Source organism: Stegostoma tigrinum, chromosome 22, assembly GCF_030684315.1.
Source record: "Stegostoma tigrinum isolate sSteTig4 chromosome 22, sSteTig4.hap1, whole genome shotgun sequence".
Taxonomy (NCBI): Eukaryota; Metazoa; Chordata; class Chondrichthyes; order Orectolobiformes; family Stegostomatidae; genus Stegostoma; species Stegostoma tigrinum.
The window spans coordinates 54,292,219-54,309,693 of NC_081375.1; the positions used below are offsets into that span (position 1 = coordinate 54,292,219).

A 17,475-nucleotide genomic window follows, 5' to 3' on the forward strand; every position below is an offset into this window, starting at 1 on the left:
TGATCTGAATGAATGGCAGAGCTAACACATAGGGCTGCATTCTCATAGAATCTTCTGTTCCTGAGCTAATTTATATTTAAAAATGCGCACTTGGTGAGTTTTGAGATCTTAGCGAGTGCATATTTTCCATTTTGGAAATGTTCCACAGTACATGAAAAGTTTCGCCACTGTAATTCTGGTTGGGTCTGTTGGATTGATTAGGTATGGTTTTAAATCAAAAACTGTGCACTGTGGAAAAAGCCAATGGTCAATGTGAAGAAAGACAATATTGGGACAAAGCGAATCAAGGCCTATCTACATGATTTAAGTGCAGAAGAAGCATTTTATTACAAGTACAAAAACCTGAAGCAGTGTTTACAGAGTGGGATTCACTAGGTAAGCCACATGCATAACAATCTGAGGCCATTTCCATTCCAGATATTGCTGCTCCTCAATTCCTATTGAATATTGTGTCACGTCTGTTCTGACTTTGCTACCTCTTGGTGTACCAGTGGTGGCTGGCACCGAGCAGTACTTAGACCCAACTGTGCAGTCTTCTGCCTGATCCTGACCTCACTGAGTGCAAGGGATAACCATCTGTGACAGGATCCATGGCTGATTTCTGCTTGTTCCCGCTGTAGGTTGTAATTCCCAATGTTTAGCTGCTTGCCTGAGATTAGGCTGGGAATTATACTTGGATTGGTTAGGCTCTGTACAATGCAACCTTCACAAAATTAATCTTGTTGAAAGCAGGCAATAGAAATCTTTAGCTGAAATGTGGAAACCAAATCTATGGCATTTAGCATACTGTATTGTATGGAAATTCCAAAATACAACCCAGTAAAATTACAATAGAAATACATACTTGGTATCTAAAATGTAAGCTTTTTAGGAAAACACTAGCATTTTGGTTGCACAGTATAAAAAATTGCTGAGCAGTTGGGAGGCAGTGTAGTAGATTTGGTAGGTTTCTATCCAAAATGGAGGATAAAAGAAACACATGTTGCAGTTCAGCACCTGTGTAGACAGGTGAGATACCTAAATAAGAAGAGGTATCTGGCTTTTGGAGTCAAGAAGCTGAATCTCCATGTATGCAGCATATTCTGTGTAAATACCTACATGCCTGTGGAATTCACCACCACAGAGGCTGAAACATATGGTTTGGAGAAGGAATTCAATATAACATTTAGACATAAGGGAATCAAAAAAATTAAAGGAAAAACAGGAATGGCTATTGAGATGGATGATCCAAGATCATAATGAATGATAGAGTAGGCTTGAAGGGCCAAAGGGCCTACTTGTGCTCCAAATTTTTGTTTATCTCTGTACATTTCTTAAATCCAACATCTACTAGCTCTCAGTGAATCCAACTGCATTGGACAAACATCCCCACGGTAATGAGATGTCTCTGCCAAATGGGACAAGTTCAGTCATCATCCTGATTAATAATTGTGAGTTATGGGGTCTTTTATACTAGTGGGAATTCAGCATCTGAAATGTGAGAGTCAACAATGCTTGACAGGATTAAGTCATTAAAATGAAAATAGCAGGGCAACAATGCAGAGCAGGTTGAGGTGGTGATGGGGATGTGGAAAGGGCTCAGTGGTTAACACTGCAGCCTCACAGCGCCAGGGACCCGGGTTCGATTCCAGCCTTAGGTAACTGTCTGTGTCGAGTTTGCACATTCTCCCCGTGTCTGTGTGGGTTCCTCCGGGTGCTCCGGTTTCCTCCCACAGTCCAAAGATGTGCAGGCTAGGTGGATCAGCCATGCTAAATTGCCTGTGGTGTTCAGGGGTGTGTGGGTTATAGGGGGATGGGTCTGGGTGGGATGCTGTAAAGGCTGGTGTGGACTTGTTGGGCGAAAGGGCCTGTTTCCACACTGTAGGGAATCTAATCTAAAAAAGGGTGACAATTAAATAAGAAAGACTGAGCGAAACCCAGAGAACACAAGAAATTACACCTGTTGATCAATGTTACTGTAAAGTATGTAGATTCCAGATAATTGCTCTCAGACCCACAGAGCAAAATTATTTTTCGCAACTTGAATCAAATACACTTTGAAAGTTATTTATACATTCTATATGGAGTAGTTGCTTATATCTGAATGTAAAAATAAATACAATGTATGTATGGAAATAATGTGACCCCAAGTGGAGGTTTCTGTTGGTGATAACAAGCACCAAGCAATGCAGAAAGAGTGAAGAAAGCACATAAGAATCTTCTGTGTCCTTGTCTGCTTCATTGGAGGCCTGGATTCAAGGTAATTGGATTGAAAGGAAAGTAAAATTTAGAGGCAGTTGGAAATTTGGACAGATTTCAGGATATGGTGAATGCAGAGTCTTTCATGATCGAAGCTCACCACCAACAAACTAGAAAACGTTACAGCAATATGTAACAATGCCAAGTGACCAAGCCTAATGAACAAATGGGAGCAAGCATCCATCATAACTATCCAGCAGGTCTCTTTTAACATGGGTGCTGACAAGCTTAGAGATCAGCGCATCAGAGATTACTCATTGGTATAGTTCAATGTAAAGAATCTGCAGCTGTCTGTACAAAGAGCAGGACTTTGCAGAAGCTAGTCCATGGATCAAGCCTCGTAGAACTTCCTTTCCATCTGTTTGGTGACTGTGCCACTCGTCATCATTGTTCGAGTGATCTGTTGAGTGATTGATGTTGCACCTTCCATTCGTTGTGTTGTAACGGTCATTCCCTCTGGAACCAAAACAGTTAATTAGAGCTTCATAGCAAAGCTGCTGATCCGAATATTCAATAACAGCAGTAGCTGAGCCAGAAGAGACAGAACAGCACACTCAGCTTGGTATCATTCCCACCAAGGGAGAATCTCTACCTTGGTGCCACTTCCAGAGAGGTACATTCCTGGCTTGGTACCATTCCTGGGAGGGTACAACTGCTGACTTGGTGCCACTCCAAGCTGGGTACAACCCTGGCTCAGTAGCATTCCTGGCAGGTACAACCCCCCGCTTGGTACCATTCCCAACTCAGTTCCACTCTGATTGGGTATAACCCTTAGTTCAGTACCACTCCCATTTCCGTACTAGGTGAACTACAGCAGGTGAAGTATTGATGCCAGAGACTGGGTACTGCAGCAGACAGAGTGCTTTTATTCATAGGCTAGTATAGGGTTTGGTTTTGAAAATGCTGGGGTAAATACAGTAAATGCTGTCAAGACGTACCTGAGAACATGGGGTCGATGGTGGACTGCAGTAGTCTGGTCTGCGTGCTCATATTCCCAGGTACCGTGTATCCCTCATGCCTCATTACCATCTGTTTATTGTAGTCAGTGAAGTTTGCTACAATATAAAGATCAAAACATAGCTGTTATAACTTGGAACAAGACCACTGCAATCCATCAATATCCTTTATATCCACTCGACAAATCACTATCATATATAAAGGAAAATTCTCAACTGATCCATCTATTCTTTCTTACCAGGTTTCATCTCATCATATCCCTCAACTTCTCCAATTACACTTGACAATGCAAAAACTGCCTTCTACATTGTTCTCCACGGATAGTTCCAATGTTCTTTGGTGAAATAGTTTTCCCCAGTTAACAACCTCATTTTGAATGTTACCATTACAGGTTCATGACTACCATGAATTAGAACACTGCATGGTCCATTTCCCAGCGTAGCCATTTGTATAAATGAAAGAAGGTAGGCAGGAAAGAATGAAGTTAGAAAGGAAGGTAGTTCAGTAGATGGCTGGGTCAATCAATTGACCAATCACCAGTCAAATCAATTGGCTGAACAAGGGCTCAACAGTTTATGACAGTGATTGACATACTTAGACACACCTGGAATATTTTAGTGTGTATGATACAGTAATATATGATCTGTTCATTGTTAATGACTGATTCTTTCTTACTGAGCTGGCTCCTACCTCCATCTTGTGACTCAATGGTGATGATGCCTTCACGCTCTGGGCCATAACCTTGGGTTGTCTTTGCTTGAACTTTGAACTTATATGGAACATTTTCACTGAGGTGAGGTACCATCAGTGTCATTTCTGCATCGTCACCCTCCACTTGATAAGTCTTGATTTCACCTACAAAATGAATCGAGATACAGTGTGAACAAAGTTGAATGAGGCATTTTTGTTGACCACAGTGTTAACTGATACCTACAGCATCATACTGGGGAATAAGATGGTGTGTCAAAAGAAATGATACCCACAGAACCACACTGGATGTTATAGAGAGTGATATCAACAGGAAAAGATTTTCATAGGGGTCGCCTTATAATAAGGATTAGCAGATGGTGGGAGGCACAGTGGAGGAATGAAGAGTGCAGACTCTGACTGGCAAAGTTTCCCCAGGGATTTATGTTGAGGTCAGAGACAATGGGAACTGCAGATGCTGGAGAATCCAAGATAACAAAGTGTGGAGCTGGATGAACACAGCAGGCCAAGCAGCATCTCAGGAGCACGCTCCATCATATTTATTAATGATTTGGATGAAGGAATAGATAATTTGCATATTTGTTTGCTCACAGTGTTAAAGTCGGTTCAACAGCATGTTGTGTAGCTGATAGCAGAACATCATAAAGGACATAGGCAGATTAAATGAGTGGGCAAAACTATGGCAGACAGAGTTCGTGGTGAGAAATTGTGAGGTCATCTACTTTGTATCCTAGAAATACAGACTGGAATATTTTCTGAATGGCAAGATAATGGACAAAGAACAGAAATGTTCAAGGGTTTTGTGTTCATAAGTGACTAAAAGCTAATGGACAGGTACAAGGCCAATCCCAAAGGCTAATGAAATGCAAAATTAACCAGAGAGAGCTGGGGCAAGGAAGAGGAGGTTGTGCTTTAGTTTTACATCCCAATCTGAAGTAGTGCATTCACCCTTCTCGTACCTTCACCTCAGGAATAATTTACTTGCTTGAGGGGACATACATAAACTCCCTAAAATTATACCAGAGCACTAAAACATGAAGACAGTTTACCTAAAATTGATTTGTATACTCCCAGGAATTTAAAATGTTGAGAGATAAACAAATAGAAGTGTTTAAAGGCATTCAATAGGGCAGGACAAGAGAAACAATTTCCTCTGTTGTGAGACTCCTGAACAAGAGGTTTAATCTTTAAATTAGAGTTAGACCATTAGAAATAAAACCATGAAGCACTTCTTCACACAATAAAATAGTGTACTCCTGGAATTCACTGTCCCAAAAGAGTGTCACTGCTTGGAGGAGTGACAGCTTTCGTTGAGCTAAGTATTGGAGCAAAGGCAGTTGATGGAGTCATGATATAGCTCAGCCATGATTGAATAGAATGCAGGAACAGACGTGATGAGATGACTCACATCCTACTTTGGCTATGTGGAACTTCCACAGTCAAACCAGTATCAAGCTGCTGAACCCAGCTGCAGTTGAGATTATGTGGGAGAGGCATATTGAACATATGACTGTTCAAGTCCTCCACTACTGATGCCATGATGGTGGCAAGATCAGGGAAGGGCACTTCATTTTAATGGCACAGGCAGATGCTTGTGCCCTGAGGTTGTGAATTGTGCCCCATCTGGAAAAATTGTTTGAATAATCCCAGCAGCCCCATATTATAAGGTAACTGTGTTTAAGTATAATTATAAGAAAACAACTTAATTCCTTTTTATTGGGGTGTCCTTGACACAGTCCCAGCTCAGATTCTACTTCTATCAACCAGTGATCTACTCACATCAAGTATTTTCCTGTCAACGATGGCCCAGGGAGATGATATCACAGGAGCCCTTCACATTGAGAGGACCTATCTCTCCCAAATTATTCCAATGGTATTGGTAGAGGTGGTAAAATGTCATCATTAACAGACCCTCAGGAACCCTCTCACCTTTATGCTGGGTACAATTGGACTGGTCTAATTTCCAGACTAAACGACCATAAGGTATAGGAGCAGAAATTAGGCCATTCGGCCCATTGAGTCTGCTCTGCCATTCAATCATGGCTGATAAGATTCTTAAGCACGTTCTCCTACTTTCTCCCCTTGACAATCAAGAACCTATCTATCTCTGTCTTAAATGGACTCAATGACCTGGTCTCCACAGCTTTCTGTGGCAAGGAATTCCACAGATTCACTGTTCTTGGGCTGAAGAAGTTTCTTCTTCGCTGTTCTGAAGAGTCTTCCCTTTACTCTAAGGCTTTGCCCTCGGGTCTTAGTCTTTCTTGCCTATGAACATCTCCCCTCTGTCCAGACTGTTCAGTATTCTCTAAGTTTCAATTAGATCCCCCCTCAACTTTCTAAACTCCATCGAGTATAGACCCGGAGTCCTCAAATGCTCCTCATATGTTAAGCCTTTCATTCTCAAGTGATCATTCTTGTGAACCTCCTCTGGACCCTCTCCAGCGCTAGTTCATCCTTCCTGAGGTATGGGGCCCAAAATTGCTCGCAAACCTCTAAATGCGGTCTGACCAGAGCTTTTATAAAGCCTCATAAGTACATGCCTTCTTTTATATTCTACTCCTCTCAAATTTGCCTTCCTAGCTACTGACTAAACCTTCAAGTTCACCTTAACAGAATCCTGGACTAGGATTTGCAAGTCCCTTTGCACTTCAAATTTCTGAATTTTCTCCCCGGTTACAATAAGGTGGACAGGCAACACATTACAGCCATTAAAGCACAGATAAAAGGTAAGACCATTGACAACCCTGTGGGAATGCATTGCTGTGCTTCAACCTTTGATGAAGCAAACTTGTTCAATATAGAATGTGTCCATATTAGCTGAGACTAGTAGGAGATTGAACTTGGAAGCCTTTTATACCAGCATCATCTCTTATCCCCTAATTGACAGACCTTCAAGTTCAGGTCAAAGCATCTGCTTCTCAACACAGCTACAAGAGACACTATAGAAACAGCCCAAAAAACTTAGTTTGCAATGAATTGCAGTCACTGTTAATATTTGAGTAAGTAGAATAACTTGTTATTTGTTAATAAAGTCCAACAGACCAGTTAAGCATTGGACACTGGAACTCCCTGCTTTACAATGAATGGTGCTACAGGATTTTATTTTTCTGTGTATTGTTGAGTGTACGCTGAAATGGGAACAGACTGTTGAAGGATTACTGCAGTTTTTTAAAGCAAGTAACCTGACACTAATTGTAAGTACAGTTGGTTCTGATATAACATGATAGTTCCATTCTTGTGCGATATCACATTAAAAGAAAATCGTGTAATCGTGGTGCCATTTGAACTAATAGGGCCAGAGCCACGTTAAAGCCAGTATAGGTAAGGAAAGTTTGCGCTGTACAAAATGCGGTCTAAATTCTTCAATTGCATTAAAGCCAATTCATGTTGAAGAAATATGTGTTATAGCAGAACCGACTACTATTTACTGTTGGTTCAAGCAGCAGTGGGCAGTGAGTTTGTATGTGTTTATGTCTGTGCGCATCAGAGTGAGAAGGGCCTTGCACCTGCCAACAACTATGTGATTGGTTCCTAGAAAGTGGAACAGTTTGCGCTGTTAATAACTTAGTGAAAAACTATCAAATCTCGGTGGGCGCTGTTCTCTGCAATAAAAATCATTTTAAGCCCAAGAAAACCACTTTATTTTTCTTTCAGCAATTACTGTAAGCTATTGATTAATAAACCAGATACCTTTCATGGGTATGAACTAGTCACCCAATAATGAACCACTGAACTATTTTCCAGTCTTCCTCTTTGCCCATGACACCTAAATTTATTTTTCTGTCTATTGGTCTCTGTGTGTGTGGAAGGGGAATGTTTATGAGGGGAGGTGTAGATTTATAACCAGTAAAGTTATACGCTGTCTGTTCTAAATTATTTACTTTATGGCTAGAGTATTTAATAAATAGTGTAATAAATAAATGTAATAAATAATGATAATAAAATGTGAGGCTGGATGAACACAGCAGGCCAAGCAGCATCTCAGGAGCACAAAAGCTGACGTTTCGGGCCTAGACCCTTCATCAGAGAGGGGGATGGGGGGAGGGAACTGGAATAAATAGGGAGAGAGGGGGAGGCGGACCGAAGATGGAGAGTAAAGAAGATAGGTGGAGAGGGTGTAGGTGGGGAGGTAGGGAGGGGATAGGTCAGTCCAGGGAAGACGGACAGGTCAAGGAGGTGGGATGAGGTTAGTAGGTAGCTGGGGGTGCGGCTTGGGGTGGGAGGAAGGGATGGGTGAGAGGAAGAACCGGTTAGGGAGGCAGAGACAGGTTGGACTGGTTTTGGGATGCAGTGGGTGGGGGGGAAGAGCTGGGCTGGTTGTGTGGTGCAGTGGGGGGAGGGGATGAACTGGGCTGGTTTAGGGATGCAGTGGGGGAAGGGGAGATTTTGAAACTGGTGAAGTCCACATTGATACCATATGGCTGCAGGGTTCCCAGGCGGAATATGAGTTGCTGTTCCTGCAACCTTCGGGTGGCATCATTGTGGCAGTGCAGGAGGCCCATGATGGACATGTCATCAAGAGAATGGGAGGGGGAGTGGAAATGGTTTGCGACTGGGAGGTGCAGTTGTTTGTTACGAACTGAGCGGAGGTGTTCTGCAAAGCGGTCCCCAAGCCTCCGCTTGGTTTCCCCAATGTAGAGGAAGCCGCACCGGGTACAGTGGATGCAGTATACCACATTGGCAGATGTGCAGGTGAACCTCTGCTTAATGTGGAATGTCATCTTGGGGCCTGGGATGGGGGTGAGGGAGGAGGTGTGGGGACAAGTGTAGCATTTCCTGCGGTTGCAGGGGAAGGTGCCGGGTATGGTGGGGTTGGAGGGCAGTGTGGAGCGAACAAGGGAGTCACGGAGAGAGTGGTCTCTCCGGAAAGCAGACTGAGCTCACTGAGCCCTGCCGAATCTTCACCATCCCCCCAGACCTCCCACTGACTGAGGACGAACGGTCAGTCCTTAGTAAGGGGCTCACCTTTGTCCCCCTACAACCACACATCAACGAATACCAGTCACGGTCGGACATAGAGCAGTTTTTCCGCCGTCTTCGCCTGCATGCCTACTTCTTCAACCGGGAACCCAACCCTCCTTCCACTGACCCCTTCACCCGCTTCCAACACAAGTCCTCCTCCTGGACACCACCTCCAGGCCTCCTACCCTCCCTCGACCTCTTCATCTCCAACTGCCGTCGAGACATCAACCGCCTCAACCTCTCCACCCCTCTCACCCACTCCAACCTCTCCCCCGCAGAACGGGCAGCCCTCCGCTCCAACCCCAACCTCACCATCAAACCCGCAGACAAGGGTGGCGCAGTAGTAGTATGGCGTACTGACCTCTACATCGCCGAGGCCAGACGCCAACTCTCCGACACCACCTCCTACCGCCTCCTCGATCATGACCCCACACCCGAGCACCAAACCATCATCTCCAACACCATTCATGACCTCATCACCTCAGGGGACCTCCCACCCACAGCCTCCAACCTCATTGTTCCCCAACCCCGCACGGCCCGTTTCTATCTCCTTCCCAAAATCCACAAACCTGCCTGCCCCGGTCGACCCATCGTCTCAGCCTGCTCCTGCCCCACCGAACTCATCTCCACCTATCTGGACTCCATTTTCTCCCCTTTGGTCCAGGAACTCCCCACCTATGTTCGTGACACCACCCACGCCCTCCACCTCCTCCAGGACTTCCAATTCCCTGGCCCCCAACACCTCATATTCACCATGGACGTCCAGTCCCTGTACACCTGCATTCCGCATGGAGACGGCCTCAAGGCCCTCCGCTTCTTCCTGTCCCGCAGGCCCGACCAGGCCCCCTCCACCGACACTCTCATCCGCCTAGCGGAACTCGTCCTCACACTCAACAACTTCTCTTTTGACTCCTCCCACTTCCTACAGACCAAGGGGGTGGCCATGGGCACCCGCATGGGCCCCAGCTATGCCTGCCTCTTTGTAGGTTACGTGGAACAGTCCATCTTCCGCACCTACACAGGCCCCAAACCCCACCTCTTCCTCCGGTACATTGATGACTGTATCGGCGCCGCCTCTTGCTCCCCAGAGGAGCTCGAACAGTTCATCCACTTCACCAACACCTTCCACTCCAACCTTCAGTTCACCTGGGCCATCTCCAGCACATCCCTCACCTTCCTGGACCTCTCAGTCTCCATCTCAGGCAACCAGCTTGTAACTGATGTCCATTTCAAGCCCACCGACTCCCACAGCTACCTAGAATACACCTCCTCCCACCCACCCTCCTGCAAAAATTCCATCCCCTATTCCCAATTCCTCCGCCTCCGCCGCATCTGCTCCCACGATAAGACATTCCACTCCCGCACATCCCAGATGTCCAAGTTCTTTAAGGACCGCAACTTTCCCCCCACGGTGATTGAGAACGCCCTTGACCGCGTCTCCCGCATCTCCCGCGACACATCCCTCACACCCCGCCCCCGCCACAACCGCCCCAAGAGGATCCCCCTCGTTCTCACACACCACCCTACCAACCTCCGGATACAACGCATTATCCTCCGACACTTCCGCCATTTACAATCCGACCCCACCACCCAAGACATTTTTCCATCCCCTCCCCTGTCTGCTTTCCGGAGAGACCACTCTCTCCGTGACTCCCTTGTTCGCTCCACACTGCCCTCCAACCCCACCATACCCGGCACCTTCCCCTGCAACCGCAGGAAATGCTACACTTGTCCCCACACCTCCTCCCTCACCCCCATCCCAGGCCCCAAGATGACATTCCACATTAAGCAGAGGTTCACCTGCACATCTGCCAATGTGGTATACTGCATCCACTGTACCCGGTGCGGCTTCCTCTACATTGGGGAAACCAAGCGGAGGCTTGGGGACCGCTTTGCAGAACACCTCCGCTCAGTTCGTAACAAACAACTGCACCTCCCAGTCGCAAACCATTTCCACTCCCCCTCCCATTCTCTTGATGACATGTCCATCATGGGCCTCCTGCACTGCCACAATGATGCCACCCGAAGGTTGCAGGAACAGCAACTCATATTCCGCCTGGGAACCCTGCAGCCATATGGTATCAATGTGGACTTCACCAGTTTCAAAATCTCCCCTTCCCCCACTGCATCCCTAAACCAGCCCAGTTCATCCCCTCCCCCCACTGCACCACACAACCAGCCCAGCTCTTCCCCCCCACCCACTGCATCCCAAAACCAGTCCAACCTGTCTCTGCCTCCCTAACCGGTTCTTCCTCTCACCCATCCCTTCCTCCCACCCCAAGCCGCACCCCCAGCTACCTACTAACCTCATCCCACCTCCTTGACCTGTCCGTCTTCCCTGGACTGACCTATCCCCTCCCTACCTCCCCACCTACACCCTCTCCACCTATCTTCTTTACTCTCCATCTTCGGTCCGCCTCCCCCTCTCTCCCTATTTATTCCAGTTCCCTCCCCCCATCCCCCTCTCTGATGAAGGGTCTAGGCCCGAAACGTCAGCTTTTGTGCTCCTGAGATGCTGCTTGGCCTGCTGTGTTCATCCAGCCTCACATTTTATTATCTTGGAATTCTCCAGCATCTGCAGTTCCCATTATATCTGTAATAAATAATGACTTTTGTTAAGCACATAAACCTAATCTGTGCTTTCTGTCAACTTGGGTCAGAAAGACAGATAAATTGGGGAATTCTGTGTACTTTGCAAAATCTTCAAATTTTGTGATGATTCCAGGAATAATGGTGCTTAATATTCAGTGTGCTACCTCAGTGAATCACAACAACATTCAGCTGTGAAGACAGGCAGGGCTTAATTTTAATTTATGATCTGAACATGGCACTTCTGATCGTGCTACACCCTCATAGTGTCATCTTGGACAGGGTGCTGAAATCTTGAGATTGCAACCTTATGGACTCAGAGGTGAGGATGCTGCCAATTAGCTGAATATGTAACTTGCTATGGGGAGAAACGGATGATTGTTTTGGTGCTTACCTTGTCCATCCAGTGGTTCACAAGTCACAAGGTAGCCCATGATGTCTCCATTTGGTTTGCGAGGTTTCTCCCAGCTTAGTTTGAGCAGTTCAGAGTTAATGGCTGTAAAGACCAGGGGCCCTGGAGCACTTGGTGTACTCAGTGTGAAAGGAGAGCCTGTTGAACAAAGAACAGGGATTTAGGATGTTTTCAATTCCTCCAACATTGCAGCTTTGTACTCATCATCCAATCAGCAATAATTATTAACAACTACCGCATCAAAATTGAGACTGTTCACGCAAGGCCCCCAACTCTTTGAACGCAGAATGAAATGGAGTCACACAGGCCTGCTTGATCCCTGGTTCAGCAAGGTTGGACAGCACAGCCATCACAGATGTAACCTCCTCTCCTCAGTTACAACCCAGGCCAGAATTCTCTTTTCTAACCTCTGTGCAATGACTCTCTTTGCCTGAAGCATGGCAGTCAATGATTGATGACAGGATCAGATTTGTCTCCAGCACCACCTTATTTTTAATTTTTTTGTAATTATCTCTCTGCCTCAATTAATTGGGTTATAGGTCATTCCCTTCACTTACTATTCAACTATTGATACTTTACTCACTTGCAGAGACTTGTTACTTAACCTTGTTGACTCTGCACTCACACCATTTATAGATATAGATAGATGCTGTGCCTGCATGCTTTTTTTCACCTGACGAAGGGACAGCACTCCAAAAGCTTATGATTTCGAATAAACCTGCTGGACTATAACCTGGTGTTGTGTGACTTCTGACCAGGGTCAGAATCAGCTCTCACCAGTTAGGCTTAAACTTCATTTAGACAGCAGTGACTGTGCAACTTGACCTAAGCAAGGAATAGGTTGCCTTCAGGAGAGAAAAATCAGATGGAGATGAAAGTGATTTTTACATTATCCCCTGCCTAACCAATTAATGGAACCTCAAAACTATAAGCAGGAATGAGAATTCCATTTAGAAAATGCCTTTCAAAGTGTTTTTTTTTCCCTTTTTATTCATTCAGGTCACGTGGGCAGCATGGGTGGGTTGGTATTTATTGCCCTTCCCTAATTCATAGAATCTTCTACAGCGTGGAAGCGGGCCATTCAGCCCATCAGGTTCGCACTGATCCTCCAAAGAGCATCCCTTGCAGACCCACCCCATCCCTGTAACTCTGCATTTTGCATTACTAATCCAGCTAGCCTGCACATCCCTGGATGCTGTGGGCAATTTAGCATGATCAATTCACGTAACCAGAACTTCTTTGGACTGAGGGAGGAAACCAGAGCACCTGAAGGAAATCCACATGGACACAGGAAGAATGTGCAAACTTCACACAGACAGTTGCCCAAGGGTGCAATTGAACCCAGGTCCCTGCTGCTGTGCTGTCCAAGATGCCTATACAAAGGTGGTGGTGAGCTGCCTTCTTGAACTGCTGCAATCCATGTGCTGTAGTTAAATGCACTACGTCATTAGGAAATTGCCCCAGTGACACTGAAGGAACAGCGTTATATTTCCAAGTCAGGATGATGAGTCGTTTGGAGGGGAACTTGCAAGTGGTGGTTGCCATATATGTGCTGCACTTGTTGCAAGTTATTTTGGGTTTCGAATCTTAGCAGCCTTGGTGAATTTCTGCAGTGTATCTTGTAGCTAATGCACATGCTGCTACTGAGTGTTGGTGGTGAGGGTGTGGATCCTTGTGCATATAGTGCCAATTGAGCAGGTTGCTTTGTCCTGGGTGGTATCAGGCTTTGAATGTGATTGGACCTGCACTCATCCAGGCAAGTAGGGAATATTCCATCACACTCCTGCTTGTGCCATGGAGATGGTGCACAGGAGGCGAGATTTCCTACCCCCTGAATTTCTGTCACAACTATAGTATTTATATGGTGAGTTCAGTTGAACTTCTGGTCAATGCATGTTGATGGTAGGGCTTTCAGTAATGGTAATGCCAATGGATGTCAGGGAAGATGGTTAAGTTCTATCTTGTTAGACACAGTTAACACCTAATTTTGTTTGGCCCAAATGTCACTTGCTGCTTTTTAGCTGAAAGCTTGCCATGAATGTTCATCCAATCAAAGAACACTGAAATAGACTCTTCGGCCCATCATGTCAACACCAACTAACAAACACCAAACAATATTAATTTCATTTACTTTCACTTGGTCCATAGGCTACTGTGCCCTGACATTTTAAGTATCAAATTGCTTCTTAATTGTTGTGAGAGTATCAACATCAATCATCCTATCAAAATTTCTTCAGATCTTCTCTAAACCACTTACTCCTCAATTTAAACTTATATCCTTTAAACTTATGCCTTTAGAAAAAGATTCTCAATATCTGTCCTGTCTTTGGCACTCATAACTTTACAGACCTCACTCAGATTCCTCCCCCCCCACCAACGCCTCAACCTGTTCTGCTCCAAGGAAAACAAACCCCAGCCTATCCTGTCTCTCCTCATAATTGAGATTTCCATCCCAAGCAACATCCTGGTGAATCTCCTTTACCCTCTCCAGTACAAACATATCCTTCCCATAGTGACCAGAACTGCATATATTATTGTGTTTTTGGCCGAATCAATGAACACTGTGCAATCATCAGTATACATCCCTAAATGTGACCTTATAATGGACGGAAGGTGATGAAGCAGCTGAAGATGGTTGGACCTAGGACTCTAAACAGCAGAGAGCTTTTCCACTGATTCCCATTGACTGTAGTTTTGCTAGGGCTCCTTGATGCAACACTTAGCAGAATGTAGTCTTGATGTCAAGGGCTTTCACTCTGAACTCATTTCTGGAATTCAGCCCATTGTCCATGTTTGAACCAAGACTGTAATGAGGTCAGGAGCTGAGTGGCCCTTGTGGAACCCAGCTGAGCATGTTTCATGGTTTTTGGACAGGGTTTGGATCATTATTAGGCATTAAACAACGAGTTTGACAGATTTGTAATTATTGTGATGATGCTGTCACTTTAAAAAGGTCATTTTGTTCTGGGTGTTTTGTAGAGAGTTTGTAAAGACAGAGGTGTAAAAGTGACTACGGAATTTGGCCTAAATCAATAGTTTAAGAGGCCTTTAGGTTTTGTTTGAAACAGTTTAACATTAGAAAGGGAGTGGCCAGTTCTCCAGATCAGGCTTTCTATTTCTTTATTTGTAGCAGTGAGAAGCTATAGGGTCCGAGAAGAGTTGGAGCTCCAGTAACTGATTCTTAACTCTGACTTTCTCTGAAATCTTTCTTGATGTTGAATGGCATGTAAGAATCTGTGTCTGAATTTACCTTTTTGCCAAAGGGTGTGTTTATGGGATGTTACTATATTGGAACAGTTAATTCGTAATAGGTACTGTATCTATTATTTGGATAAGTTTTTCAATAGTTGAGTTATTCCAAGTTCCTCTTTCTTTTGCTTGTATTTTAACTATAGTGTTTAAATAAATTGTCTTGCTTAATGTCGAATGGATTGACAGTTGTTTCATATGTGGAACACCCACTTGACATCTATCTTTAAAATAAAAAAAAATTAGGGTCTAGACTACCTTCTTAAAGTATTTTGAGGGTTCAAGTCTGATCCATAACATTATACAGCACCTTTCTTAACCTCAGAATGCTTCAAAATGCCTTACAGCTAAATAAAAACAATAGAAGTGTAGTTACTGTTCTAATCTCTGTGTCATATTCAGTATGTGACTTTGACGTGTGTTGTAAATTTTTCATCCTCATCCTTCTCAAGTTGTCTGCAAGCCATTAACACTAATGAACAAACCATATTTTGCTAAGTATTGGTAAGACTGCAACCATTATCTTTAGTCCTTGCCACAAATTCTATTCCCTGAATAGTGACTCCAACCATGTCTTTGGCAATTGTCTGAACCTAAGCTAGACCATTCACAGCATCAAGTATTTTATATGGAGATGAGCTGTCAACTACATATCTCCACACCTGAAACAACATTTGATTTTGTTCTGCCTCAGCTCATCTGCTGGAAAAATCCTTGACATTAATCATTGCAGTGTTCTCATGGCCAGCTTCCAATCTTCCATCCATTCAGTCAAAACTGGCAACGCGTAACTTTTGCATCAAACTGCATTCACCCATCATCTCACGCTTGTTGGGCTGCATTGGTTCCTGGTTCTACAATACCTCAATGTGAAAATTCTCATTTCCAAACCCTTGCCTGTTTATAATTCCGTAAACTCCTCCATCCTTCCTAGCTGTTGAGATCTCTCCAATTCTGATATCTTACACAGAAATTGCTGGAAACTCAGAAAAAAATCAGAGTTTTGGGTCCAGTTTTATCCAACTGTATCCAGCTGCTCTTCTCTCTCTTCGGGCTGTATCCTATCGTTTACCCCCTTCCCCATCCCCCTCCCTATTTTCTGCATGTAAAGTGATGTTTTCCAAGCTACTGTCAGTTCGGAGGAAGGGTCACCGGACCCAAAACATTAACTCTGATTTTTTCTTCACAGATGCTGCTAGACCTGCTGAGCGTTTCCAGCAAATTCTGTTTTTGTTCCGGATTTACAGCATCTGCAGTACTTTTGGCTTTTATCTGACACCTTACACTTTGATTTAAATTTGTCCATTGTTGGTGGTGCCAGGTTTTCAGCAGCTTGTGTCACATTATTCCCACTTAATTCCCACGCAAAACCTCTCCATTTCTCTGTGCCTTTTTCCTTCTTTAAGATGCTCTGGTCATCTGCCCTGATACCTTCCTCTGTAGAATGGTGTCAAATCTTAATGAAGCAGATTGTGATATTTTACTATGTTACATGTGGTCTATAAGTGTAAACTTTAATGCAGTCATGTAGGAATCTGTGCACTGTAAGGTCCCACAGATAGCAAAACCGTAATTGTGCTGGTTAAGGGATAAACAAAGATAAATATCCATTAAAGCAAATTTAGACTGGCTTTTCCTCAATCTTTGCTGACTTTAGACTCTTGAATTGACTCAACTTGGTAATACGATGTAACACAATAAGTTATTTAAGAGATCACACTCCAACTCTTAAGTTATCCAAAATGATCACTTGGCTTTTCTCATGGAATTTACTCTTAACAACAAAACTAACTGAGTATAGATTACAGACAATATTCCAGGTTTCCAGACTGAACTCCTTTTCCACAGTAATATTTGCAATGCTTCATTTCTCATTAGTAGCAACATACAGAATATGTCCAGAGCAAACATTTCAAGCTTTTCAAGATAATAAAATGTGAGGCTGGATGAACACAGCAGGCCAAGCAGCATCTCAGGAGCACAAAAGCTGACATTTCAAGCTTTTCAGTTCACAAGTTACCTGGAACTGGGCTCAGAGGGCTTAGTGGGTCCACGTTTGATTCAATGGTGATGACGCCTTCTCGGTCTGGACCCCAGCCCTTCTCACTCATAGCTTTGACCTTGAACATGTAGGAGCAGTTGGGTATAAGATCATTGATGATCATGGAGTTCTCGTCGGGGTCTGAGATGTCAATTATTTTCGTCTCACCTGGAACATCACGAGACAGTCAGTAAAGTTCAACTTAATCATGTTGTGGTTGGACCAGAATCATAGCTCAAGAACAGTTACCACCCTTCCTTCTCATATTCTCTGTCAGTATGCGTGGTACTCCTGATAGTCTTTGCCTATATATGTAAGT

At 44.4% G+C, this 17,475-nt stretch overlaps 1 protein-coding gene across 4 annotated transcripts in view; it reads right to left on the reverse strand.

Annotated features, from left to right (window-relative positions):
• Nucleotides 1–295: 295 nt before the first annotated feature.
• The window catches only part of itgb4 (integrin, beta 4), a 143,972-nt gene continuing 126,792 nt past the window's right edge, over nucleotides 296–17,475 (reverse strand). For 3 of the 4 annotated variants that reach the window (XM_059653847.1, XM_048555468.2, XM_048555469.2), the window contains 5 exons: nucleotides 17,136–17,324; nucleotides 11,849–12,004; nucleotides 3,886–4,050; nucleotides 3,177–3,293; nucleotides 296–2,694 (listed from right to left, as the gene is read on the reverse strand). In XM_059653847.1, the coding sequence (XP_059509830.1) occupies nucleotides 2,570–2,694; nucleotides 3,177–3,293; nucleotides 3,886–4,050; nucleotides 11,849–12,004; nucleotides 17,136–17,324 (752 nt within the window). In that variant the 3' untranslated portion in view covers nucleotides 296–2,569. The remainder of the gene's footprint in view (nucleotides 2,695–3,176; nucleotides 3,294–3,885; nucleotides 4,051–11,848; nucleotides 12,005–17,135; nucleotides 17,325–17,475) is intronic. The other variant, XM_059653848.1, reaches the window with a different exon arrangement.